This window comes from Macaca fascicularis, chromosome 7 (assembly GCF_037993035.2).
Source record: "Macaca fascicularis isolate 582-1 chromosome 7, T2T-MFA8v1.1".
Lineage (NCBI taxonomy): Eukaryota > Metazoa > Chordata > Mammalia > Primates > Cercopithecidae > Macaca > Macaca fascicularis.
The window spans coordinates 20,250,906-20,277,150 of record NC_088381.1 but is presented as its reverse complement, the minus strand read 5'-3'; the positions used below and the strand labels follow the sequence as shown (position 1 = coordinate 20,277,150).

General features: G+C 46.6%; 1 protein-coding gene across 1 annotated transcript; it reads left to right on the top strand.

The window, feature by feature from the left end:
• Positions 1-1,995: 1,995 nt before the first annotated feature.
• On the top strand, positions 1,996-13,793 carry LOC102136482 (inositol hexakisphosphate and diphosphoinositol-pentakisphosphate kinase 1-like). The gene is given in 13 exon segments (XM_045397244.3): positions 1,996-2,031; positions 8,256-8,342; positions 8,461-8,536; positions 8,683-8,792; positions 8,879-8,961; positions 9,178-9,309; positions 9,467-9,588; positions 9,866-10,048; positions 12,045-12,186; positions 12,376-12,599; positions 12,924-13,051; positions 13,260-13,374; positions 13,544-13,793. Coding segments are annotated over 12 exon segments (1,512 nt in total). The 5' UTR covers positions 1,996-2,031; position 8,256; the 3' UTR covers positions 13,655-13,793.
• The last annotated feature ends 12,452 nt before the right edge of the window (positions 13,794-26,245 follow it).

The following is a 26,245-nucleotide window of genomic DNA, read 5'->3' as shown; positions in this document are numbered from 1 at the left end:
TCAGGGGGACAGTAACGGAAGTTAACTACCTGAAAGATGCTGTAATAGCTAGTTTGAAGGGCTAGAGTGGTGGAGGAGGTATGAGCCTGGGCATGAACTAGTGAGGCATCTATTCCTCTTAGAATAATCTATTGCAGCCCTTAGAATCATTTCTATGTCCATTCAGGAGGCCTTGTGGGGTCAGTACAATGTGGCACGACTGGAAAAGTGGCAAGACCTCTAATGTTGCAGAGAAGAAAGAGGGAACAACTGTCTTGACCAGGGAAACCCAAGTGCAGATGCAAAGATAATAAGAACAATAACATATACAATACAAAATGCTTCCATATTATCAGTACCCTTTAAGTGAGGTGTTTTGTTGTTGTTTATTGAGACAGGGTCTTGCTCTGTCACCCAGGTTGGAATGTAGTGAGGTGATCTTTGCTCACTGCAAACTCCATCTCCCAGGCTCAAGTGATCCTCCTGCCTCAGCCTCATAAGTAGCTGTGACCACAGGCATAGGCCACAATGCCTGGCTAGCTTTTGTATTTCTTGTAGAGACAGGGTTTCATCATGTTGCCCAGGCTGGTCTTGAACTCCTTGCACTCCACCAATCTGCCGCCTCGGCCTTCCAACGTGCTGGCATTATAGGCATGAGTCACCACAACAGGCCTTAATTAGTTTTGTTGTTGTTGTTGTTGTTGTTGTTGTTGTTGTTGTTGTTTGAGACGGAGTCTGGCTTTCTCGCCAGGCTGAGGTGCACTGGCGCTATTTCGGCTCACTGCAATCTCCACCTCTGGGTTTAAATAATTCTCCTACCTCAGCCTCCCGAGTAGCTGGGATTACAGGTGCGCACCACTACATCCAGCTAATTTCTGCATTTTTAGTAGAGACGGGGTTTCACCACGTTGGCCAGGATGGTCTCACCCTTCTGACCTCGTGATTCGCATGACTCGGCCTCCCAAAGTGTTGGGATTACAGGCGTGAGCCGCCGAGCCTGGCCATAGGTTTTTAATCCCAGTTTTATGGATGAGAAAAAAAAAGGCTCAGAAAAGTTAAGTGAGTCACTCAAGGCTGCACAGATATTAAAGGTAAGGCCAGGATTCAAATCCAGCTTTGTCTGGAGCGTAGAGAAAAAGCAGGCTGTGGAGATAGGAATCAATTTGTCTAGAATTCCAGGTCCATCCATTTTCTTGCCTCCTCTGTAAATATCTCTCTGTTCCTTCTCTTAACTTTCTTGTCTGCTTCTCTCCTTGTCTCTTTTTGTCTCCAGTCTCCCTGTCACTCCTCTTTACATCTGTTAATATTTTCAACCTTTATTTATTGGATCTGTACATATATGAGACCCTGTTTTGTCTCATAAGACAAACGGAAGACCCGGTTTTGTTTGTTTGTTTGTTTGTTTTGAGACGGAGTGTCCCTCTGTCGCCCAGGCCGGAGTGCAGTGGCGCGATCTCGGCTCACTGCAAGCTCCGCCTGCCGGGTTCACCTCATTCTCCTGCCTCAGCCTCCCGAGTAGCTGGGACTACAGGCGCCCGCCACTACGCCCGGCTAATTTTTTGTATTTTTAGTAGTGACAGGGTTTCACCGTGTTAGCCAGGATGGTCTCGATGTCTTGACCTCTGGATCCGCCCGCCTCGGCCTCCCAAAGTGCTGGGATTACAGGCGTGAGCCACCGCGACCCGCCTTTGGAAGACCTGGTTTTGCTCTGAAGGAGCAGCAATGGCACAAACTCTGCCTCTTCCTCTTTCTCAGCATCAGGCTTCCCACCCACCCACCCCGTCGTCTCATGGAACGTCTCTGTCTAGACCATGCATCTGGACTTTGGCGACGCAGTAAGAAATCAAAGGAAGGGAGCATTAAGTTGCATTCCCTCCCGGAGCCACCAGGGGTCACGCTCCTCCGCGCAGAAGCGCCGGCCAACGCAGCCTGACTCTGTTGCCGGTGCGCGCCCTTCGCTAATTGGTGGCACTGCAAAGAAGTCGCGCTTTGATTGGGCCGCTGTCAGGTGTCGCTGCCGGCAGGTTCGGCTGCGCGAGCTGAGGGAGGCGGGTGAGTGAGGGCCGGGGGCGGTGGGGGAGTGGCTGGGGCTGGGGGCGGTATCGGAGGGGGTGGGCGCGGTAGAGTGGGCTTGGTGGATTCCCGGAGCAGCGGTTCGTTCTGAGTGGGCTCCGCTTTGGGAGGAGGCCCAGCGGAGGGGCCTTAGTGTCAGCGCAGGGAGAGTGGGGCGGCCAAGGTGGGGGCGGGCAAAGGCTAGTGGAGTCGAGATGGGAGGGCGGTATTCGTGACCCGGAGCTGTGCGGGGAGAGTACCGAGGAGAGGGTCGGCGGGAGAGGAGGTGGATGGGTATGTGGGGGTCTGCGTGAGGAAGAGGGGGTCCTGCGGGAGGATGGAGGAGCGGAGTCGTACAAGGGAGTCCTCTCCAAGGTGGAAGGGATCTGCGCCAGGAGGGGTGGGGCTGGAGTCCAGGGGGAAGGGGGTAGCTTGAGGAATGGGTTGCGACGGAGAGAAGACAGCCTCGAGAGAGGGGTGGTGTGAGGAAAGAATGGATGGCAGGCCGTCTTTGTGGGGGGTCACTGGGGGTCAATATAAAGATGTTACCCAGTATGGTGACTCGTGCGAGGGGGTGAAGGAGTTTAATACTGGGGAATCAGTGAGTGAGAGGATTAGTTGGATTAACGGAATTAGTTGACCAATGATGCGGGACGGGATGGGGAGGCTGCAGTCAGTATTGGGGCAAGAGTCGTAGCAAGTTGGGAAAAGAAGATGGAACGAAGCAGCTGATACTGAGAACAGGGAGAGGAGCACAGTTGATCAGAGTCGGAAGGAGGAGTGTGTCTGAAGAATTAAAAATTGCATTAAGAAGGAAGTGAGGTGTCCACTGTTCAAGGTGGGCAGAAAATAGTGTTGGTGGCCTGAGGAGTTTTTCTGTGTTGGAAGTATTCCTGCCTGGAATTTGTATTGATATTTCCTCTTCACTACCAATGGAGTCCACCATCAAGTGCATAGTGATTTAGGAAATTAAATATATGCAAGCAGCCCTAAAGTCAAAGGTATAAAGAAGTTATACCGTGTACCCTCCCTTCTACCCCTTCTCCAGATCTGATTTAACATAGATGTTCCTGAGAAGATTGCCTGCCTGCCCCTCCCTCCTTACCTTACTCGCCTATCTCCTTGCTTCTTTCCGTCTATTCACGTTGATTCCTGTTGGCCTAAGACTGCTCTTTAGCCCAGTGTGGAGTGTGAAGTTTTTTCTTTTGCAACACAGTTTGGGAGAGAGGCGGATGGGGAGAAGAGCATGGAAAACAGGGAAGCGGCTCTGGGAACACCACATTAAAGTCTAGCTTCTCCCAGAGGTGCATCTAAATAAATCCTGGCTTATTTCATAGCTATTTCTGTCAGGTTTCTATTTTTGCTTTGTTAACTGGGAATTTAGACCTTTCGTCTCTCTTCAGCCACTTATTTTTAAACAGGCTCTTCCCTGTTCTATTACTTACCATGCCTCGTTATGTAGTTGCAATAGAATTTCAAGACCATGACTGTACATTCGGTAGAAAACGAGGAAGGACTCAATGGAAGAAAGGGCAAAGGGTTAGGAATCTTAGACTTGAGAGAAAGTCCCTGCTTCAGAGCGAGGATGAAGAATGCAGGAAAATTCTAATTGCTCAAACTATACAGGGACCTTGGGAATGTCCCAAGTCAGGGAAATTGGGTCAGGTCACTGAAAAGGAATTTAAAAAATAGCCTTTTTATCAGGGAGAAGAGTGTGTGTATGACATACAGTACACAACTAGAAATATTAAGTCTAAGGGGAATGTCGCACCCCCGTGGCAGTTGAGAAGTAAAGACAGCAGATGATGAAGACTGGAAAGATCGAGAGTTCGAGGTCTATATAAAGGTCCGCTAGAACTTTTTTTTTTTTGTTCGTTTGAGACAGGATTTTAACTCTTGTCACCCAGGCTGGAGTGCAGTGGCATGATCTCAGCTCACTGCAACCGCCGCCTCCTGGGTTCAAATGACTCTCCAGCTTCAGCCTCCTGAGTTGTTGGGATTACAGGTGCGCGCCACCCCACCAGGCTAATTTTTTGTATTTTTAGTAGAGACGGGGTTTCACCACGATGGCCAGACTGTTATTGAACTCCTGACCTCAAGTGATCTGCCTGCCTTGGCCTCCCAAAGTGCTGAGATTATGGGCATGAGCCACCGTGCCCGGCAGTCAGCTAGAACTTTCTAGTCAAAATTGCAAGCCCCAGTTGTAATGAAAGAGTTTAAAATAAAGATAGAGAAAATAATTCAAGATTATTTTCAAAATCTATGAGACTAATTACATATATAAGATATCATTTCTTAAGACAAGTTCATTTACTTAAGGAGTTTGTGGCTTTTACTAGAGTCACTGGTCAGTGTTTCTGAGAGCTTTTGGAGACCATGGAAAATTGCTGATGTGTGACTCAATTTTTATTTTTGGAAAATAATAACAGATATTCATATCCTTACAATTCATATGAACAAATGTTAACCTTTTGTGTATTTGCTTCAGATCTTTTTTTACAATTGAAATAAACATTGTAGATAAGGTTATGAAGTACCATTTGAATCCTCAGTTCCATTCTCCCTTCTCCTCAAAGGTAACCACTATCATGAATTTGATGTCTTTCTTTCCAGTCCCTGTTTTATACTTCTGCTAATTATATATGCAGTCATAAACCATATGTAACATTTGTATTTATACAAATAGAATTGTGCTGCAGGTGTATTTCTGCAGTTTGTATTTGGAAACTGTCCATTTATTACATATAGCTTTTATTTTTACATTGTGATTAGTCTGTCATTTCTGTATAAGACATTATATTTATTGATTCTACTTGTAACCTCTGAACTGTTTTCAGTTTTTCTCATTACCAACAGAGAGATGAAGAAGGTTAAGAACTTCCTCACAAAAGTCTTCTTATGTAGGAGAATTTCTCTACAGCAGGGTTTCTCCACCTCAGCACTACTGAGATTTAAGGCTGGATAATTCTTGGTTGTGAGGAGATATCTTATCTTATGCATTTTAGAATGTTCAGCGGTATCCCTGGCATCTACTCACTAGACACCAATAGTACCTTTCCAATTGTGACAACCAAAAATGTCTCCTGCCAAACGTCCTCTGTGCAGCAAAATCACAGCTGGTTGAGAACCACTACATTACTTGTGTGTACACAGAAGTGGAACTGCTGGTTCAAGTCAAAGTTAAAGTCTCTTTTTTTTTTTTTTTTTTTGAGACAGAGTCTTGCTCTGTTGACCAGGCTGGAGTGCAGTGGTGGATCTCGGCTCACTGCTTTCTCTGCCTCCCAGGTTCATGCCATTCTCCTGCCTCAGCCTCCCGAGTAGCTGGGACTATGGGTGCCCATCACCACGCCCGGCCGATTTTTTTTTTTTTTTGTATTTTTAGTAGAGACGGGGTTTTGCCGTGTTAGCCAGGATGGTCTCGATCTCCTGACCTCGTGATCCACCCGCCTCGGCCTCCCAAAGTGCTGGGATTATAGGCATGAGCCACTGCACCCGGCCCTCAAGTTAAAGTCTTAAGATATTCTTACTTGTGCAGTTTTAGGCAGGATTTTTTTTTTTTTTCCCCACTGTTGCTCCTGGTATGAGGGACCTTGGCCTAGACTAACACTGCTTCTATAGTACCAGGGGACACTAGAGAGAACATTGAGATTTCAGTTTGAGAATGGATTGGAGACTGCTGTATGGATGCCTGTATCCTCAACCTCCCAACCGTACTAGACTTCTTTGCCTGAACAGATTTTCTGAACTTGGGCATCTGTCTTTTATTATTATTATTGTTATTATTATTATTTGAGGCTGGGTCTTACTCTGTCATCCAGGCTGGAGTGCAGTGGCACGATCACGGCTCACTGCATCCTTGACCTTTTGGGCTTAAACAATCCTTCCACCTCAGCCTATTGAGTAGATGGGACCACTGGCAAGTACCACTCACTATGCCTTACTAATTTTTAAAAACTTTTTGGCCGGGTATGGCAGTTCATGCCTGTAATCCCAGCACTTTGGGAGGCCGAAGCGGGCAGTTCATGAGGTCTGGGGTTCAAGACCAGCCTGGCCAGCATGGTGAAACCCCGTCTCTACTGAAAAATAATGCAAAATATTGGCCGGGCATGGTAGAGTGTGCCTGTGATCCCAGCTGCTCGGGAAGCTAAGGCAGGAGAATTGCTTGAACCCGGGAGGCGGAGGTTGCAGTGAGCTGAGGTAGCGCCACTGCACTCCAGCCTGGGTGACAGAACGAGACTCCATCTCAAGAAAAAAAAAACTAATTTTTTTTTTTTTTCAGTCTTCTGTCACCCAGGCTGGAGTGCAGTGGTACAGTCACGGATCACTGTAGTCCTGACCTCTTGGGCTTAAACAATCCTCCCAGGTTAGCCGCCCAAGTAGCTGGGACCACAGGAATATGCTACCATCTCTGGCTAATTTAAGAAAAAGCTTTTGTTGGCCGGGTGCGGTGGCTCACGCCTGTAATCCCAGCACTTTGGGAGGCCGAGGCGGGCAGATCATGAGGTCAGGAGATCGAGACCATCCTGGCTAGCACGGTGAAACCCCGTCTCTACTAAAAATACAAAGAAAAAAAAAAATTAGCCGGACATGGTGGCGGGCGCCTGTAGTCCCAGCCACTCAGGAGGCTGAGGCAGGAGAATGGCGTGAACCCAGGAGTCGGAGCTTGCAGTGAACCGAGATGGCGCTACTGCACTCCAGCCTGGGCGACAGAGCGAGACTCCGTCTCAATAAAAAAAAAAAAGAAGAAGAAGCTTTTGTAAAGGCATCGTCTCCCTGTATTGCCCAGGCTGGTCTCAAACTCTGAGGCTCAAGCAGTCATCCTGTTTCAGCCTCCCAAAGTGCTGGGATTACAGGCATGAGCCCCTGTGCGCAGCCTTAAATTTCTTTTTGTAGAGATGGGGTCTTGCTATGTTGCTCTAGCTGGTCTCAAACTCCTGAGCTCAAGTGATCCTCATACCTCAGCCTCCCAAAATACTGGAATTATAGGGATAAACCATGGCATCTGACTGGGCATCTGTCTTTTAAGGTGGAGTAGATGAAGGAGAGAGAGAGCATGGGGGTTTTATTATGTTTTTTATTTTTGGTTTGAGAGAGGGTCTCACTCTGTCACCCAGGCTGGAGTGCAGTGGCATGATCTCAGCTCATTGCAATGTCCACATCCCGGGCTCAAATGATCCTCTTGCCTCAGCCTCCCAAATAGCTGGGACTACAGGCATGCACCACCATGCCTGCCTAATTTTTGTATTTTTTTGTAGAAACTGGGTTTTGACATGTTGCCCAAGCTGGTCTCGAACTCCTGGACTCAAGTGATCCATCCTCCTCAGCCTCCCAAAACGCTGGAATTATAGGTGTAAACCAGTGTGCCTGGCCTTAATGTTCTGATATAATACTTAGAATGTAGGGTGCCCTCAATAAATATTACTTAAGACCCATGGGACTCCTTCAGCCAGGCTACTGGTTACTTCCTGACCCCACACTATCTGACTAACGGAGCCTGGGCCTCTTATACACAGTCTTCTTAACTCCACTTATATTCCCCGCCCTTTTTTTTTGAGACAGAGTCTCACTGTGTTGCCCAGGCTGGAGTGCAGTGGCATGATCTCGGCCCACAGCAACCTCCACCTCCTGGGTTCAGGTGAGCACATCTGGCTAATTTTTGTGTTTTTAGTAGAGACAGGGTTTCACCATGTGACCAGGCTGATCCTGAACTCCTGAGCTCAAGTGATCCATCCGCCTCGGCCTTCCAGTGTGCTGGGATTACAGGCATGAGCCCCTATGCCCAGCCTCCATTTATATTCCTAATCACAGTTTCCTATTCTTTTTCTTTTTTCTTTTTCTTTTTTTTTTTTGTGACAGGGTCTGGCTCTGTCTCCCAGGCTGGAGTGCAGTGGTGCACGCATGGTTCACTGCAGCCTCTACCTCCTGGGCTCAAGTGATCCTCCCACCTCAGCCTCCCAAATAGCTGGGACCACAGACGTATGCCACCATGCCTGGATAATTTTTTTTCTTTTAACTTTTTTATAGACAGGCTGACCCTATGTTGCTTATGCTCACCCTATGTTTCTGCTGGGTCTAAGTGATCCTCCCACCTCAGCCTCCCAAAGTGCTGAGATGACAGGCATGAGCCCTGCTCAGCCCCTCTATTTTTTGACATGTCAAGTAATGTGATGACAGGAGGTGGGATGGGGGTGTGGGAGAGGCTCTGATAACATTTATGATCTTAGGATGGAACTTCGTCATGTCATTGCAATTATTCGTCATGGGGATCGTACTCCCAAGCAGAAGATGAAGATGGAAGTGAAACACCCAAGGTAGGAAGAGTGTCCTAATTTACACAAATAGGTTTTTGTGAGGAAGACTGTATGGGGTGCAACTCCTAGAGGCTTTGACTGTCTTATCCCACACTGAAGCTTCTCATTATTTCTTCAGGTTTTTTGCTCTGTTTGAAAAACATGGTGGCTACAAGACAGGGAAATTAAAACTCAAGCGACCTGAGCAGCTCCAGGTAAGGTAGTGAATCTGGCCAGGAGGAGCAGTGCTATGAGAGAGAGAGAGAGGATATGGCATTGGGAGTCTCGATAAAAGACTAGGATCAAAAGGTAACTGTCTAGGACTTGGCCTTCTGCATGGATACCTTATTATTTCCTCTAGGAGGTGCTGGATATCACAAGGCTGTTGTTGGCTGAACTGGAGAAAGAACCAGGTGGTGAGATCGAGGAGAAGACTGGAAAACTAGAGCAGCTGAAGTCTGTATTGGAGATGTGAGAAAGGGGATAGCAAAAGGGAGCCAATAACAGTGAGAGTTGGGGTGCTGGAACAGAAAATAAACTGTGACTTTATCCTGCAGGTATGGTCACTTCTCAGGTATAAACCGGAAGGTACAATTGACTTACTACCCTCATGGAGTAAAAGCGTCTAATGAGGGGCAAGGTAAGATGTAGTCCCCCTTACCATTACCTCTCAGATCTTGTGTTCTTTTTATTTTTATTTTTGTCTATCTTCTCTCCCCACCAGATGTCTTTTACTTGAGCCTGTAGATGACCTATACCTCAAATTACCTCTCTGGCCTCTTCAGAAGACCTAACATTTAGATGTTCCCACTACTTTTCTTAGATCTAGACCATTCACTGCCGCTTATTCCCTCAGATCCACAGAGTGAGGCTCTGGCCTCATCCCTGTTGCTGGTGCTGAAGTGGAATGGAGAACTGACTCTAGCTGGCCCTGTTCAGACTGAGAAGCTGGGGCGAGCTTTTCGCTGCATGTACCCTGGAGGACAGGGTGAGTGTTTTGGGGAGTAAACACAATAGGGCCGGGATAAAAATGATTAGAGAGTAAGTTGGGGAAAATGAAGTGACAGAGACAGTGGGGAAATGAATATTTTTTCTTCCACGAGTATTTATAGCAGTCCATTCCTGGTCCCCTGCTTTGTCTCCAGGTGACTATGCTGGCTTCCCTGGTTGTGGACTGCTTCATCTCCATAGCACTTTCCGCCACGACCTCAAGATCTATGCCTCTGATGAGGGTCGTGTTCAGATGACTGCTGCTGCCTTCGCCAAGGTGCATACTACAGTTCTATAGTCCCAGTTTCCATTAGGTAGAGAAGCAGAGTTTGGAGAACCAGTTGGAGCATTTCAGGGTGCTTGTAGGCCAACTCAGAAGTTTCTGCATGTATTGGACCCATTTTGTACTACTGAGAATGAGCTGAGAATAATCAGTGATTGTAGGCCCCATCTCTTCAACCAGGTCCCATTCGATCCCTCGGACCATCTAGGCCTAGGGATACTAACCTGCTAACCTGCAAGGGAAACAAATAGACCTTGTGCTTTCTCTTTAGGGCCTTCTGGCTGTAGAAGAGGAGCTGACACCCATTTTAGTGTAAATGGTGAAGAGTGCCAACATGAATGGGCTACTGGACAGCGATGGGGATTCCTTGAGCAGCTGCCAGCACCGGGTGAAGGCTCAGCTGCACCATATTTTACAGCAGGATGCGCCCTTTGGCCCTGAGGACTACGACCAGGTCAGGCACTAAAATAACCTGGATCCCCAATTCCTAGAATTCTCAATAGTAGGGATCAATAATAACGGTATTTACTGCATGCTAGGCACTGTTTTAGTTGTTTTACACATATTGTTTAATCCTTACAGCAACCCTTTGAGATAAGTACAGGTCTACAATCTCTTGTCCATAATTTTGAAAATTAAAAAGATTTTTTTCTTGACACTAAGATTCATTTGGCAGCCAAACCTGACACGAACTGTCGTAAGACTTTTATACTCCTTAGTTTTCCCACTTTATAGTCATGCATTTTGTGGCAGAAATATTAATGTGTTTGGTTATGCCATAGGCCCTGTTGGAGGTATTATATACATATGGCATATATACTGTATTCAGTTCTAAACTCCCACACATTCTCAATTCCAAAGCACAGCTCTGATCCCAAGGACCCTGAACAAAAGAATGTTTCAGTTATCCATTGTTGCATAATAAACTACCCCAAAACATAGTAACCTAAAACAACAACATTTTATTATCTGTCACAGTTCCGGACCCATCTGATCTTGCTTGGAGTCTCTCCTGAAATTGCGTCAGATATTGACTGGAGCTGGAACCATCTGGAATTCAGCTGGGATTGTGGGATGGCTGGCTCTCTCCCTCTGCATGCTCTCCCAGTAATCTCAGTGCCTCTCCTCTCCACTTGGTTCTTCATATGGTTTCTGTAGCATGATAGCTGGATGTATTAAATGGTAGCAGTAGGGATATTCAAAAGCAGAAGCTTAGAAACTTTCTTAAAGTGTAGGCTCAGAATTAGCACAACATAACTTTGTTACTTTTTATTGGTTAAGCAGTCACCGGGCCAGCCAGATTTAAGGAAAGGGAAGGAAGACAAAGAATTGATGGTGATCTTTAAAGCACTACGAGGACTGCAGATCACAAGGACTTTCTTCCCATTTTACAGATGAGGAAACCTAGGCTCAGAAGAATCTAAGCAATTTTCCCCATGTCATCCAGCTAATACAAACCCAAGGAGTCTAACTCCAAAGCCCAGGCTGTTACAATGCTTTATAGTGTTAATTCCACTATATGCCGTTACCCAATATGGTCATTCTTTTTCCTGCATATCTAGGCCACAATTTACCAGGCAGTGGTTTTCTACTCTTCCCACTCCTCACTTCTGATATGTTATTTTTTTAAAAAGTTTAAAAATGTAAAATTGTGGTACCACTTTAACCATTTTTAACTGTACAGTTCAGTAGCATTACATGAATTTACATTGTTGTATAACATTTCTGATTGGTTCTTAAATGAGCTAAGTAAGCACATTGCTATGATTCCATGGCATTTTCTGTGTTCTCTGAGTAGCACTTGATAAGGAAGAGGATGTTGCTCCTTTATTTCCCAATCCATTGCTCACTGTCAAACTCAAAAAAGCTAAGGCAGCTTTCCTTTTCTGCCTTGCCTTCTTTTGCAAGCAAGAATGAAACTTGTGAGGATCTGAATAGAATTGTGCATTTTCAGCCACAATCTTGATTCTCCCTCCCCATTTCTCATTGACTGTTACTGTCCTAAAAGCCTGAGTCGGAACCCAGTTCTGAGGCAGCATTTCTACTCTAGGCTCAGGCTGGCATCTTGTTTAGAGGAAGAAGATGATGTTATCTCTGATCTCTACTCATGAAAACATTCTGTGGAGATTTTGAGGGATTTTGGTTTAATCCTTATTCTCCAGTATTTTCCATGTGTATTCTAGAGCCTTCAAGAAAATAACTTAGGTCTGTTTTATTTTCTCTGGACTCTAAGACTCTTAAAATCAATCCCTCTTAGATGACTATATGGTAGAGCAGTGCCCTTACCTGAAGGCCTAGAGCTGCTACTATTCCCAGTAACCTAAGAATGCTCACTGGAGTGAACCAGCATACAGATCTGTATTGTGGGTAGTCTCTGTGTAATAAGCTCACAGGAATCTGGGCAATTAGTGCTGAGCTTATCTTGCTTTTCTTCTCTCAATTCTTCATAGCTGGCTCCCACCAGAAGTATTTCCCTGCTCAACTCCATGACTATCATCCAGAATCCTGTGAAGGTCTGTGATCAGGTATTTGCCCTGATCGAAAACCTCACCCACCAGATCCGGGAACGAATGCAGGACCCCAGGTCTGTAGGTGGGTATGAATACTACTATCTTCCCTTCAAGGTCTCAGGTATGGATGGGTTTCTCAGGCATTCTTGTGTCATCTGCTAAATGTCACAGACCAGGCCGCCTCCTCCCTCTGGTTCTACTTCAGAGTCATCAGGGTCTTTGGTTGGAGGTAAAATCTTTGATTCTTGTCTGATTTCTGCCTTTCTTCCAGACCTGCAGCTCTACCACAGTGAGACACTAGAGCTAATGCTACAGCGTTGGAGCAAGCTGGAGCGTGACTTTCGACAGAAGAGTGGGCGCTATGATATCAGTAAGATCCCTGACATCTATGACTGTGTCAAGTATGATGTGCAGCACAATGGGAGTCTGGGACTTCAAGGCACAGCCGAGTTGCTCTGTCTCTCTAAGGCAATGGCTGATATGGTCATTCCCCAGGTGTGTCTTGTATAAGGGACCTAGCCTGGGGATGAGGGTGTTGGGAAGGAAAGAGAGAAAAGGTGGAAAGGAAGGGTGATTTGGGACTAGAGGAAAGCCACTTAGAGAAGGAATAAGTTGAGTTTCTACATTTCTCAGGGTCCAGTCTGGCTCTTGGTAAGTACAGGAGGCTAATTCAGGAGACACCTGGAAGAGGGGGAGTGTAGTGGATATGAAAGAAGCGCTAGACGTGAGGTGAAGACAGGCGTGATCTTGGTCCTGGGAATATGAGGCATGAGAAAACAAGATTTATTGAGGTATTTATTCCTGGCCTGTGGCCCCTAGGAGTACGGGATCAGCCGGGAGGAGAAACTGGAAATTGCTGTGGGCTTCTGTCTTCCACTGTTGCGGAAGATACTGCTTGACCTGCAGAGAACCCACGAGGATGAGTCTGTCAACAAGCTGCATCCCCTGTGAGGGAGGGCTGGGAGGGGTGTTGGATGGAGGGAGGGGCATGTCGGGGAGTCTTGGGGGAATCAAGGCTGGGACAGCCTGGGGAAGCAAGAATAGACAAGATTTTGGGATGGAAAGGAGAGAAGTCTTTGAGGTGGGAGAAGAGAGTTTGCAGAAGGGTGGGAGGAGGATTAACTGACTGTGTGAGTGATTTAGCTGTTATCTCAGGTACTCTCGAGGCGTGCTCTCCCCAGGTCGCCACGTTCGAACACGTCTCTGTTTCACCAGTGAGAGCCACGTCCACTCCCTACTCAGTGTCTTCCGTTATGGAGGACTTCTTGATGTAAGGATCCTCCTTCTTCTTTAGCCTGTGAACAAATTTTTCCCAACATTCTTTCACTCTTCTCCTCATGCTTTGTAAATGAAAGCTTTCTCCCTTCTCATTAGCTCCCTGCTTATTCCCTGACTCCCTTTTCCTTAAGCAATGGCTTACCTCTTTTTGCATTTGGTAGGAGACCCAGGATGCACAATGGCAGCGAGCTTTGGATTATCTTAGTGCCATCTCAGAGCTTAACTACATGGCCCAGATTGTCATCATGCTTTATGAGGACACACACAGGTGAGGAGCCAGCAGGTGGGGGATGAGAGGAAGGCCCCTTCTTTTGACTTCTATTAAAAAAAAAAACTCGCGGCCAGGCGCGGTGGCTCAAGCCTGTAATCCCAGCACTTTGGGAGGCCGAGACGGGCGGATCACGAGGTCAGGAGATCGAGACCATCCTGGCTAACACAGTGAAACCCCGTCTCTACTAAAAAATACAAAAAACTAGCCGGGCGAGGTGGCGGGCGCCTGTAGTCCCAGCTACTCGGGAGGCTGAGGCAGGAGAATGGCGTAAACCCGGGAGGCGGAGCTTGCAGTGAGCCGAGATCCGGCCACTGCGCTCCAGCCTGGGCGACAGAGCAAGACTCTGTCTCAAAAAAAAAAAAAAAACTCGCTTATCCTTACGATTTGGAGAATCCAGCTAGGTGTGGCACTTAGGCACAGCATGACACAGAGCATCCAGGAGGTTCTTACTGGAACAGAAAATATGTTCTGGGATGTTGCTGAGCCAGAGAGATCACCTAGAACACAGCTCTGGCATTAGGAAGAGTATGGAATTTGGGACAATGTTATAAGTCTTATTTCCTTAAACATGGTTATACATATACCTTCTGCATATGGCTCCACAATGATCCTTTTTTTTTTTTTTTTTTTTTTTTGAGACAAGGTCTCACTCTGTCACCCAGGCTGGAGTGCGGGGCTGCAATCTGAGCTCACTGCAGCCTTGCAACCTCTGCCTCCTGGGCTCATGTGATCCTCTCACATCAACCTCCCGAGTAGCTGGGATGACAGACATGTGCCACCATGCCTGGCTAATTTTTTGTATTTTTTGTGGAGATAGGGTCTCAACATGTCACCCAGGCTGGTCTCGAACTCATGGACTCAAGTCATCTGCCTGCTCCAGTCTCCCAAAGTGCTAGGATTACAGGTGTGAGCTACTGCTCCTGGCCTTGAAGATACCTTTAAATGTTGTGCTATATGCACCATAGCCAAACTGAGTTATTGTGGAAGGTGATGGGAAGGGTTGTAAAGCTGGAAATTCAAAAGTCACGTGCAATGGTGAAATCACAAATGGTAGAGATGAGGGAATGAGGATCCTGTAAGAGACAATATATAGTTGAAAGGAAGCTATAACAGGTCAGCCCCGGAGTGGGACAAGACCCTGAATTCCTGGGAGGATGAATCCCAACACTTTGGGAGGCCTAAGAGGGATAATCATTTGAGGTCAGGAGTTCAAAACCAGCCTGGGCAACAGGGCAAGATCCTGTCTCTACAAAAAAAATTAAAAAAAAAAAAAATTAAAAAAAAAACCAGGCACAGGCAAAGGAAAGCAATCAGTATATCATCTCTCAGACTTGATAAAATTGACTTCTTTCTTTCAGGCCTATAGGAAGCTTCCTATTGTAATCACATTCCAATTACTAGTGCTGCTTAGACCCTGGCTTATCCAGGGTGATGGTTGTCCAGGATATTTTCCTCAGCTTTGCAAGAAAATCATCTCTCTGCTTCTTGGTCACAAAGTCTTATAATACTAATATTAATGTTTATCTTCCTTGCTCTATAAATATAGGCATACAACTTGTCCTTCCCTCCATCCCTTCTTCTCCTCTTGTCATCTCATACTTTTTAACTATTTTAGATTATAAAACTTATGACCTTCATAGCAGCTATGCCCTAGCTGGTCATCCTCTCTAGCCCTGTAATTAGCTCTGCCCTATGGGCACTGGGACTTTTGGGATCCTGGGGTTTAAAGGAGCCATGACTGGCTTTCCACCCGGTCTGATTGCAGGTCATGAACATGCAGTGCACGGGGAACCTGGACCTCATCCCCTCTCGGGGACGGTGCTGCAGGAGGTCGGGAGACCTCCCCTGGCCTTCCCCAGCCATCGGCCTACAGCCCTGGGCTGTGTCCACCACTCACCTGGCATCCTGCACACAGGTGTCCCTCCCTACCTCACCTTCCTGTTTTACCTTCTGTCTTTGCCTTTTGGGATCTAGGGACTCAGACACTATCTAGGTGGGATGTGTGTGTATTGGGGTTTGTGTGATTGGGCCCTTGTGGGCATTGTAAGAATTCTGTTTCATGTTTCTAGGGGTGAGATAGTTGGAGGGGAGGGCTGCTTGGTTCGAACAAGAAATGTAGTACGGTTTCAGTAGCCACAGCTGTTCCATGGAAAGAAGAGAGGGTGGCCAGACTTTCTTATTTGTGGCTGAGCCATTGTGATTGGCTTTCTGAGTCTTGTGGGGGGATGGATACGATTAGGAAACCGCTCTGCTGAGAACTAGGAATGGGTCGAATAATGATTTCTCAAACTCAGATTGGGAATGGGAGGGCTCTGGGGAAAGGGATGTTGAAAATAGAAGTGGCTTCTAGTATAGAAAGATGCCTCAGACAGTTCCCTCCATAAAGTGCATTTTCTTTTCCCTTTTCATCCCTCTTCTCCTATAAATCCTTTGGTTCTTGCAAACTTTCTAATATTGATTAGCTTTGTAGGGACAGGAATCCAGGATAAGTATAAAACTTTAGGGTTGAGGTGGCAAAATGATTAATTATAGAGTCCTTTTTCTGCAGGTACTTTCTGAGACTTCATCCTCAAGGCCTGGTGGCTACCGGCTCTTTTCATCTTCACGGCCACCCACAGAAATGAAGCAGAGTGGCTTAGGTATGGCTTCACCAGCATTTCTCACCTATTGTTGGAAAAGCTGTCTGTCTGTTCTTCAGAGTTTTATTGTGGGAAACTTTTGTCATGGGGTTTCGAGCCATCCAGTCAGTGGAATATCATCAGGTGGGGGTAGGGAGGATGAAGTGGGTAAAGCCATAGTTAGATGTGAACTTGGATCTCAGATGATTGTTCCATCCCAGAAAGGTGTTTATCTCTTGGTTTTCTATACCAATCACATTTCCCTGGCCAAAGGACATTTTTCTGGCTTTCCCTCTCATTCCTTATCTGTCCCTCCAGTCTAGCCCAGACCTTAAGGGGCCATGGAGACTCTGAACCTTCAGAGTTATCAGAGACAGAGCTATAAATAGAGGTACTTGCAACCCTCGTAAATGTATTCCTCATTTGAAGAATTGTGCCATGTCTTCCTCTGAAACCTGTGTTTTTCACATCCCCGCTGTTACCCTTCCTACCGCCATGCCCTTTCCTCCATCATCACCTAATCCTGTAACTTTTTCCCCTTCCTTCTGGAAAATTGACAAGTCTGAGACTGGTGTAGTGGCAGAGGCATCTCTCAGGACTTTGAGGAAATGTCTCTTGATTTTTGGATCCCTGGAAAGGGGTAGAGAACATCATTCAACTTTTTGTGAGAGCACAGACGGCAGGAAGGACCAAGCCTCAGAGGGTATTGTATTCTTTGGGTGGGGGGCGGTCCTTGGGAGGAACTATCTCTGAGCACAGTGCCTTGTGAGCCAGTAACTAGAACTGGAGGTCAGACATGATTGTGTGGGGTCTGGACTTGGTCCCCTTGCTCTTTCTATCTTGTCCTATCATTCTCTTTAGCGCCTCTAATTTTTCTGTTGCTTTCGTCCTTGGCACCCATTTTCTTGGCCCCAAAATGGTCAGCTTTTGGACTAGCAAGAGGGAGAAAGGTTTTGGTAACTTTCCAGGCTAATTTTATGAGAATAAGTTGCCTTCTACATTCCTGAAATGAGAAAGATGGTTTGGGGCAGGAGAAATAAATGATAAGTATGTAGATCTGGCCAGGCACAGTGGCTCATGCCTATAATTCCAGCACTTTGGGAGGCCGAGGAAGGCAGATCACTTGAGGTCAGGAGTTCCGAGGCTGGCCTGGCCAACATAGTGAAACCCCATCTCTACTTAAAATACAAAAATTAGCTGAGCATGGTGACTCATGCCTGTAATCCCAGCTACTGGGAGGTTGAGACACGAGAATTTCTTGAACCCAGAAGATGGAAGTTGCAGTGAGCTGAGATTGTGCCAGCGTACTCTAGCCTGGGTGCCAGAGTGACACTCTGTCTCAAAAAAAAAAAAAAAAAGAAAAAGAAAAAACCAAAAACCAAAAAAGAAAACAACAATAGTGTAGATCTATGACATGGGCCTCTCTTCCCAGAAGTCCCAGTAAAGAATAGGTTCCAGACAGACTAGAAAAGAGGATAGGTGTGTCTGGCCCAGTTAAGTGGGCCATGGGAATGCTTTAAAGAACAAGGCAGAAGTATGGAACTGGTTGGCAGATGGTGGTGGTAAGGTAGAGACCACCCTCTAAGATGATCTGAGGACTGGGCAGAACAGAGTTGGCACGACTGTACCAGAAAAGTATTCAGTGGAGGAAATGTTTGTAGGACAAAACTTAGGGTGGTCAGGCCGGGCGCGGTGGCTCAAGCCTGTAATCCCAGCACTTTGGGAGGCCGAGACGGGCGGATCACGAGGTCAGGAGATCGAGACCATCCTGGCTGACACGGTGAAACCCCGTCTCTACTAAAAAAAATACAAAAACTTAGCCGGGCGAGGTGGCGGGCGCCTGTAGTCCCAGCTACTCGGGAGGCTGAGGCAGGAGAATGGTGTAAACCCGGGAGGCGGAGCTTGCAGTGAGCTGAGATCCGGCCAGTGCACTCCAGCCTGGGCGACAGAGCGAGACTCCGTCTCAAAAAAAAAAAAAAAAAAAACTTAGGGTGGTCTGGGATAGAGCCAGCTAGTTTTAGCTTTGCTGAAGAAAAGCAGTCATATTTAGCAACTGTTATTACTCTCTGGAATCTCATTCCAGAGCCTGTTTGAACATGAAAGGTGGAGGAAGTTGCTGTATAGAGGAGAGGTCCTGAATTCCTGGGTCGGAATCATCAGCCATCTGAACTTCCTGATTGCTCTGGTGACCCCAAAATCCTGGGACCCCTGAAACCATGGTCCCTTCTTGGTGGCCTCAAGGGAATTGAACTTCTTTCCACTCCATCCATAGAGAAACCCTATGAATGTTAAGTCACAAGCCAAATCCAGGGTCTTGGCTAAGATGGATTTGGAAATAGGGAGGCAAATCCTGAGAACTTGGGTGTCAGTCTTGTTTCTTCTTGACCACTCTGTCTTTATAGGCTATAGTAGGAGAAGGAACCATCGAATCCTAACCCTCCTCTAGATCAGCTGTTGGAGACAGTGACTGGTCTGATTTATTCCATACTTCAGAGAATATTCAAATTTTATTTAATCCTCTCATTGGCAATGGAGTTCTCTTTGCTTTCTTTGAATTTATATGTGTGGGCAACTGGCTTTGAGCATAGGCTTATGAGATAATACACTTTTGAGAGCAGAAAAAACAAACCTTTTTGTTGTTATTTCCTGTATTCCTTCTTAGTAGGGTGCTCATCACATAATGGGCATGCTTTACATATAATCAACTGATTCTTCACATGCCCTTCAATTTCTGTCCATGTTATTTTCAGAAACTGTGCTGGTTCCTGAAAAATAGTTATTTATTTTCTAACAATACAGTTGGTCCTCAGAGTCAGGAGACCTGGATTCTAGTCCAGCTTAGCTGCTAAAGAACTGTGTGATTTTGAGCAAAGGAGGTCCCTTTTGGATCTCAGTTTCTTCATCTCTAAAATAAGAAAGTTGAACTGGATGATCTCTGAGTCCCTTCTAGCTTAAAACATTCATTGAGGTGGGGGGTTGTTGCTCACACCTTTAATCCCAGCATTATGGGCGGCCAAGGTGGGAGGGTCACTTGAGCTCAGGAGTTAGAGACCAACTGGGCAACATAGTGAGACCTCGTTTCTACGAAAAATAAAAAAATTGTCCAGGCAAGGTGGCATGTGCTGGAAATCTCATCTACTTGGGAAGCTGAGGTGGGAGGATCACTTGAGCCTGGGAGACAAAGGCTGCAGCGTGCTATGATTGTGCCACTGCACTCTAGCCTGGGCAACAGAGTTAGATCCTGTCTTAAAAAAAGAAAAAAATTATGAGCCTCATACTTTCATTCTTGGGAAAGGTAAAAAGGCCTGAAGGGAGGGGATGTTGGATGAAAAGCTTAGGAAGGATTGGAAGGGTGCCAGCTGAGTGTTCAGAATCAGTCTCTAGCTTCAGTCAAAGGCTTTTCCTTTCAAACCTACAAGGACTAGATTTCTGAGTTTCTTAAGCTATATATCCAGGGTAAGGGGTGCCCAATTAAATCTAGGGGGAATCTAGAGGGACCTACCTATAATTTGAGCATTTCTGAGAGCCACCTGGAGAGCACAGTCTATCCCTTTCAGTGTGTTGAATCCCCTAACATGACTAACCCTGCATTTGTAGTGGCCTCTTGTCTCTGCCATGTAGCTCTTCAGAAGAATCCCCCTTTTGCTTGCCCACTGTGACTATGCAGAAGTGTAAAGCCATTTGTGGTTATGTGGAATGGCCACATGGTGGTGGCTCTGAATGGCTGTGTGTGTCTTGATGTTATCATGTGAAGTTGTGTATAGTTCTGTGTGATAGTTGTGGCTTTACGTGACTACTAACACACTCCCAGCCTTGCAGGCTCACAGTGCACAGGGCTGTTCAGCACACAGTGCTGGGTGGCTCCTCCAGCACCCCGAATCTTCAGGACTACGCCCACAGCCATGGCAAAAAGCTACCACCTGCCAGTCTGAAGCACCGAGATGGTATGTGGGTGGGTTTTGGGGGATAACTCCTTTTTTCACTTGTCTCTCAGCAAGGACATAGCTCAAGACCTATTCATGCTTAAGAAGACACTGGCCTGCGGGCACGGTGGCTCATGCCTGTAATCCCAGCACTTTGGGAGGCCAAGGCAGGCGGATCACTAGGTCAGGAGTTCAAGACCAGCCTGGCCAACATGGTGAAACCCCGTCTCTACTAAAAATAGAAAAATTAGCTGGGTGTGCTGGCGTGCACCTGTAATCCCAGCTACTTGGGAGGCTGAGGCAGCAGAATCGCTTGAACCTGGGAGGCGGAGGCTGCAGTGAGCTGAGATTGTGTCACTGCACTCTCCAGCCTGGGTGACAGAGGGAGACTCAGTCTCAAAAAAAAAAAAAAAAAAGGCCGGGCGCGGTGGCTCAAGCCTGTAATCCCAGCACTTTGGGAGGCCGAGACGGGCGGATCACGAGGTCGGGAGATTGAGACCATCCTGGCTAATATGGTGAAACCCTGTCTCCACTAAAAAAAAATACAAAAAAACAGGCCGGGCGCGGTGGCTCAAGCCTGTAATCCCAGCACTTTGGGAGGCCGAGACGGGCGGATCACGAGGTCAGGAGATCGAGACCATCCTGGGTAACACAGTGAAACCCCGTCTCTACTAAAAATACAAAAACTTAGCCGGGCGAGGTGGCAGGCGCCTGTAGTCCCAGCTACTCGGGAGGCTGAGGCAGGAGAATGGCGTGAACCCGGGAGGCGGAGCTTGCAGTGAGCTGAGATCCGGCCACTGCACTCCAGCCTGGGTGACAGAGCGAGACTCCGTCTCAAAAAAAAAAAAAAAAAAAAATACAAAAAAACTAGCCGGGCGAGGTGGCGGGCGCCTGTAGTCCCAGCTACTCGGGAGGCTGAGCCAGGAGAATGGCGGGAACCCGGGAGGCGGAGCTTGCAATGAGCTGAGATCCGGCCACTGCACTCCAGCCTGGGCGACAGAGCGAGACTCCGTCTCAAAAAAGAAAAAAAAAAGATGACACTGGCCTTATAACTTATAACAAGTTTTCTTCATCAGTAATAGATGGGAGAAAGAACCAGGACCCCTTCTACCCCTCCATTTGCATTCCCTCTTGCCATAAAAATACTACTTTTTTATGCTTATCCCTTCATAATCTCCCACATACAGTCCTGCTGCATCAGTTTGTACTCTTTCCTGGATTCTGGCCTGTAGGGGTAAGGACCAAGGAGGATGATGCATGGTTGGGAAGAATGTAGTGGAACCTCAATTAAAATCTAGCAAATTGGGTTTAGGGAAGGGAATGTTGCTCAGCTAAGGCAGAAATGGTAATATGGAAAGAGACTGTGGGAAGGGATAATATTTCTATGAAGATTTTATTTCCAAATGACCAGAAAGAGGACACAGTGGTAAAATTAGGGTTGTTTTTAGGGGTGTATTGTAGTAGAGATGACACATAGATTCCTAAGAGATTTACCAAAGGAAAAGAGATTGACATGTGTTAGTTAGAAATCCAAGAGATGGGGGGAGCAGGTCAGATAACTAACTTTAAAGTAAAGAATATCTGGCCAGGCGCGGTGGCTTATGCCTGTAATCCCAGCAGTTTGGTAGGCCGAGGTGGGTGGATCACGAGGTCAGGAGATCGAGACCATTCTGGCTGTCACGGTGAAATCCCGTCTCTACTAAAAATACAAAAAATTAGCTGAGCGTGGTGGCGGGTGCCTGTAGTCCCAGCTCCTCAGGAGGCTTAGGCAGGAGAATGGCATGAACCTGGGAGGCGAAGCTTGCAGTGAGCCGAGATTGCACCACTGCACTCCAGCCTGGGCGACAGAGTGAGACTCCGTCTCAAAATAAATAAACAAATAAAATAAAATAAAATGACAGACTATCTTGTGGGCAAACTCCAGAGCAGAGCGTGGGGACAAGGGTGGGTATAATCCCCATGATGTCTTTTCTTCCCAGAACTCTTGTTTGTCCCGACCATAAAACAATTTTCTGTATCGTTTGCAAAGCATCCGACTAACAGTACGTTTGCTTCTGACTCAGTGTCATTCCTCCTCATCATGTCACCTCTAGACACTTGACTCTGAGTTTTGACACTGACTTTGCCTCTCCTTCCACTGAGTTGACACCCTGCTGTCTCTGAGCCACTCACTAAGTGTCCCTCCTGGGATGGTTTCCTTGTGACAGCCTTAGTCTTGGCTGCAGCTTGGCTTCCCCATCCCTGTGGCAACTCAGGGTCTTACTTCCATAATCACCGTCATCACTTTTGTCAGCATCACCACCAAAACACCATCAAAACCTCTCCTTTTCCTATTACATGATTGCCAGGCTGTGTACAGATATGATGGTTCCCCTTCTTAGAATGGGAATAGTGTTTCCTAGATTGATTCCATTTCTTCTCTTCCCCAATACCCCCAATTCCTCAGCTTATATAACTTTGATCTTTCTGTTTTTTCTCCAACTCTTTTGTTGGGGTGGATGTGGATAACTAGTTTGTTCCTCTTTTAGAGCAGTGCTGCAGTTCCCAGCTCCTAAGCCTACTTATATGGATGTTAGTCTTGAGTATATAGTTTCCCATCTTCATATTTCTTTCTCCTGCCATTATATGTATTTTGTATGGCTCTTGTGCTCCTGACATTTGCTTTATGTTACTACTAACCTAGTGCTTGGGCCTAGAAAACAACAGCCCAGGTTGCTTTGGGATAAAAAATAAAAAGAAAGGAGTAGGAGGTAGTAGGTAAAAGAAAAAGGACCGTACCTTGAGTTTTTAAGTGTAGTTTCCATGTGGCACCAGCCTACCTATGGTAAAGCTATCGCAGAGAAGTTTGAAGAGTTGAGATGTCTGCTGGGGATTCTGGGGGAGCTTAGGAATGAATAATATTTTAAGAACATTGAAGAACCGGGTCTGCCCACACTGCGGTGGGAGGGCTTGGAGATCTCTGTAAACCATAAATTGAGGGGTATGGTGTCTTTGTAGGGTATAGCAGGAGAACCGAGGCTCACTCTCTTTCAAAGTTTTATCCTTGGTATCCTTATTTTTCTCTCTGTATTATATTTTATCTTCAAGGTAAATCTAGTTTTTTAGGTATGGTTTTCTTCTATTCAAGAGCTAAGACTCTCTGAGGGAAGTAAAATTAGACTAGAAAACCTCTATGTGCTAATCTCCTATTGCCTAGCAAGTGACAGCTGCTAGATTTTAGCCCAGTCAGGTTGTACATCTTCACAAGGCACTGCTGAAATCTCTCCCTAGGTTGACTAGCCTATGCTGGCTCAGTTTATCCCCGCCCCCAGGCTCCCAATTGTGCCTGTGGCAGGAGTTCCCATTCAGAGCCTCATGGGTGTGCCTGCTCATTGAGCTTCAAGCTCTTCTGTCCTTCATGTGCCACAGCCATCTCCAGAATAGAACCTGATGCATCAATAGCACAGCCTGGGACTTGGACTTAGGGTCCACAGTATAGTACGAGGAACGTGGGCTACTCAAATCAGAGCTAAATCACATATCTCCTAGTTCTTAGGTGCCATAAGAAAAGACCCAAGTCCATAAAACAGACCCTCAGACCTATGTACCTCCAGTTCCCTGAGGCCCTGTTTAGCAGCCTCACCCATTGAAGAAGATTTAATTCTGCCAAAAGGAGGTGAGGAAAAAAGAGCTGGATAATGCAGGTATTGTGCAGGAAAACAAATTTAAGATCTCCAATACCCTGCACACTTCCTCAGGGGTCTTGTGGCCTCCTTTGTTTTTCTTGTGCTGGAGCTTGAGGCTAATATGCTTAAGAAGCCAGAATCTGGGTTCTACCTGTTGACAACAGCAGAAATTTGGAACTGTATGTCACTTGCTGAGGAAGATTATGTAGATTCAATTTGACCCTCAAGAAATATGAGGGCTCTCCTCCGTGGCCAAGATCTTGCTTGACTGACCAGCAATTACAAAGTGGATGTTCTGTCTGTAGTTGCAGATAAGTCACAGCAGCTCTGTCATCACCATCTCCTTGCCATGATATCTGGCTTTGAAACAGCAGCTAGACATACTGGACCTGGCTTTGGAAAAGAGGCAAGGCAGTGTGTCTTCACACTTTGATGGGAGAGCAGCCCTCAGCCTATCCCTGCCTCTGTCCCTGATAAGCTGCTGTTATATCCTGTAACTATATCCAGCACACAAGTATAGCCTGTTACTAAACTGTACACTGAACTCACCAAAGTAAATTAATAAAGTGGGAAAGGGCCGGGCGCGGTGGCTCAAGCCTGTAATCCCAGCACTTTGGGAGGCCGAGACGGGCGGATCACGAGGTCAGGAGTTCGAGACCATCCTGGCTAACACGGTGAAACCCCGTCTCTACTAAAAAAATATAAAAAAACTAGCCAGGCGAGGTGGCGGGCGCCTGTAGTCCCGGCTACTCGGGAGGCTGAGGCAGGAGAATGGCGTAAAAACCCGGGAGGCAGAGCTTGCAGTGAGCTGAGATCCGGCCACTGCACTCCAGCCTGGGCGACACAGCGAGACTCCGTCTCAAAAAAAATAAATAAATAAATAAATAAAGTGGGAAAGACTGTGGCTCACGCTCATCCCGAATGTCAGCGTGTGACCACTGGATTTGTCAAGCCCGTTATCTTCTAGGGACCCATGTAACTATGTGACCGTTGGTACATACAGTTAGTGCTCACAAGACTAGCCTAGGTAGAGCTGAAATCTGTCCTGACATCCAAGCTAAGGTCTCTGAAGACCACAGTCTCATGGGATCACCTTGTGGAGTCAGTCCTGGTCTGGGAGTTTTGAGCAGTCATCCTCAGCTGCCTTGATTCTACCTTCTCTATACCAACATCCTGTACTCAAGTTCTTGTCCATCCTCACATCATGTCTTAAGATCCCATACCTTTTCTCTAAGATCTTTCCCTGTTATTCCTCTTACACCCCTCTCCACATGCCTTTGACTGCCTTCAACCTTTTGTAGTTCAATTACATGCATCCACAAAGTTTGCCAAGTAGCTAAAATGAGGGGTTCAGAATCAAAGCTTTTCTACTCACCAGCTGAAAAACGTGCAGTTAGACTCACCAGCAGTGGGAAGAAAATGTAAAATTTTATCTAACTTTCGGCTTCGTAATGGATACAGTATCTCTGAGTCCTGAGTTTTATGTGTAATTTTTTTTTTTAAGTGATTGTTTAAACAACAGTAAGGTGAAGGATAGTTAGTCAATATTGCTATTTTCACATATTGATTCCATTTTCCACACATACCGTTTTAAACGAGTTCTACATCTGGTTTCCTGTCAGTCTCCTGTGCCAGCTGCCTAATACCATCCCTGTCTTTGGCTATCTTAGAGTGTGGTCCAGAAGGCCTGCCCTAAAAAAGAGCCTTTTTAGCTTGACTGTCTTGATATCAGTACCATCCTTGACACTCTTCTCTGAGTGACTTTGAACTTTTCATTTTTATCCCTACTTCATAAATCCATTCACCTGAGAATGCAGGCCCTAAGTAGGGTTCATCCAATGATGAGGGATCTTGAAGCTGTAGTCAAGACTCCCAGCCACAAAACTGCCAGCTCACCCCTGTTCACAACGATGTGACTGCTGTCTACAAGCACCGACTCAATTATGCTCAAGGAGGAAGGGGAGGACATTGCTGTATGATGAGGTCTCACTTATCCCTTCTTTCAGACTCGTTGTGTGATGACACCACTCTTCTTCCCTGCAAGAGATGCCCAGTGGCTCTGACCATCTCTGCTTCTCTCTTAGCTCACCTTGGCTCTGAGTGTCCCCACCTCCCAGTAAGGCTTGTGCTAGTCAGTACCCCCCTCATTGTCTCTCCTTCTTCTCTTTCTCTATCTTTGTGCTTCCTGCTGTGGTCCCCTCACCCCCTCCAGAGCTGCTGGATGACCAGCACCCTGTGGTCCGGTTGCTGCGCAGTTTTTCCTCTGACTGTACAGGGGGCCGGCCAGTCTCCTTGGATGCCACGCTGGCGCATCACCTGCACCAGTGCTCCTACCACCTGCGCCTCTTCCGGAACTGGCTGCGCTCAGGCCAGGATGATCCCGAGT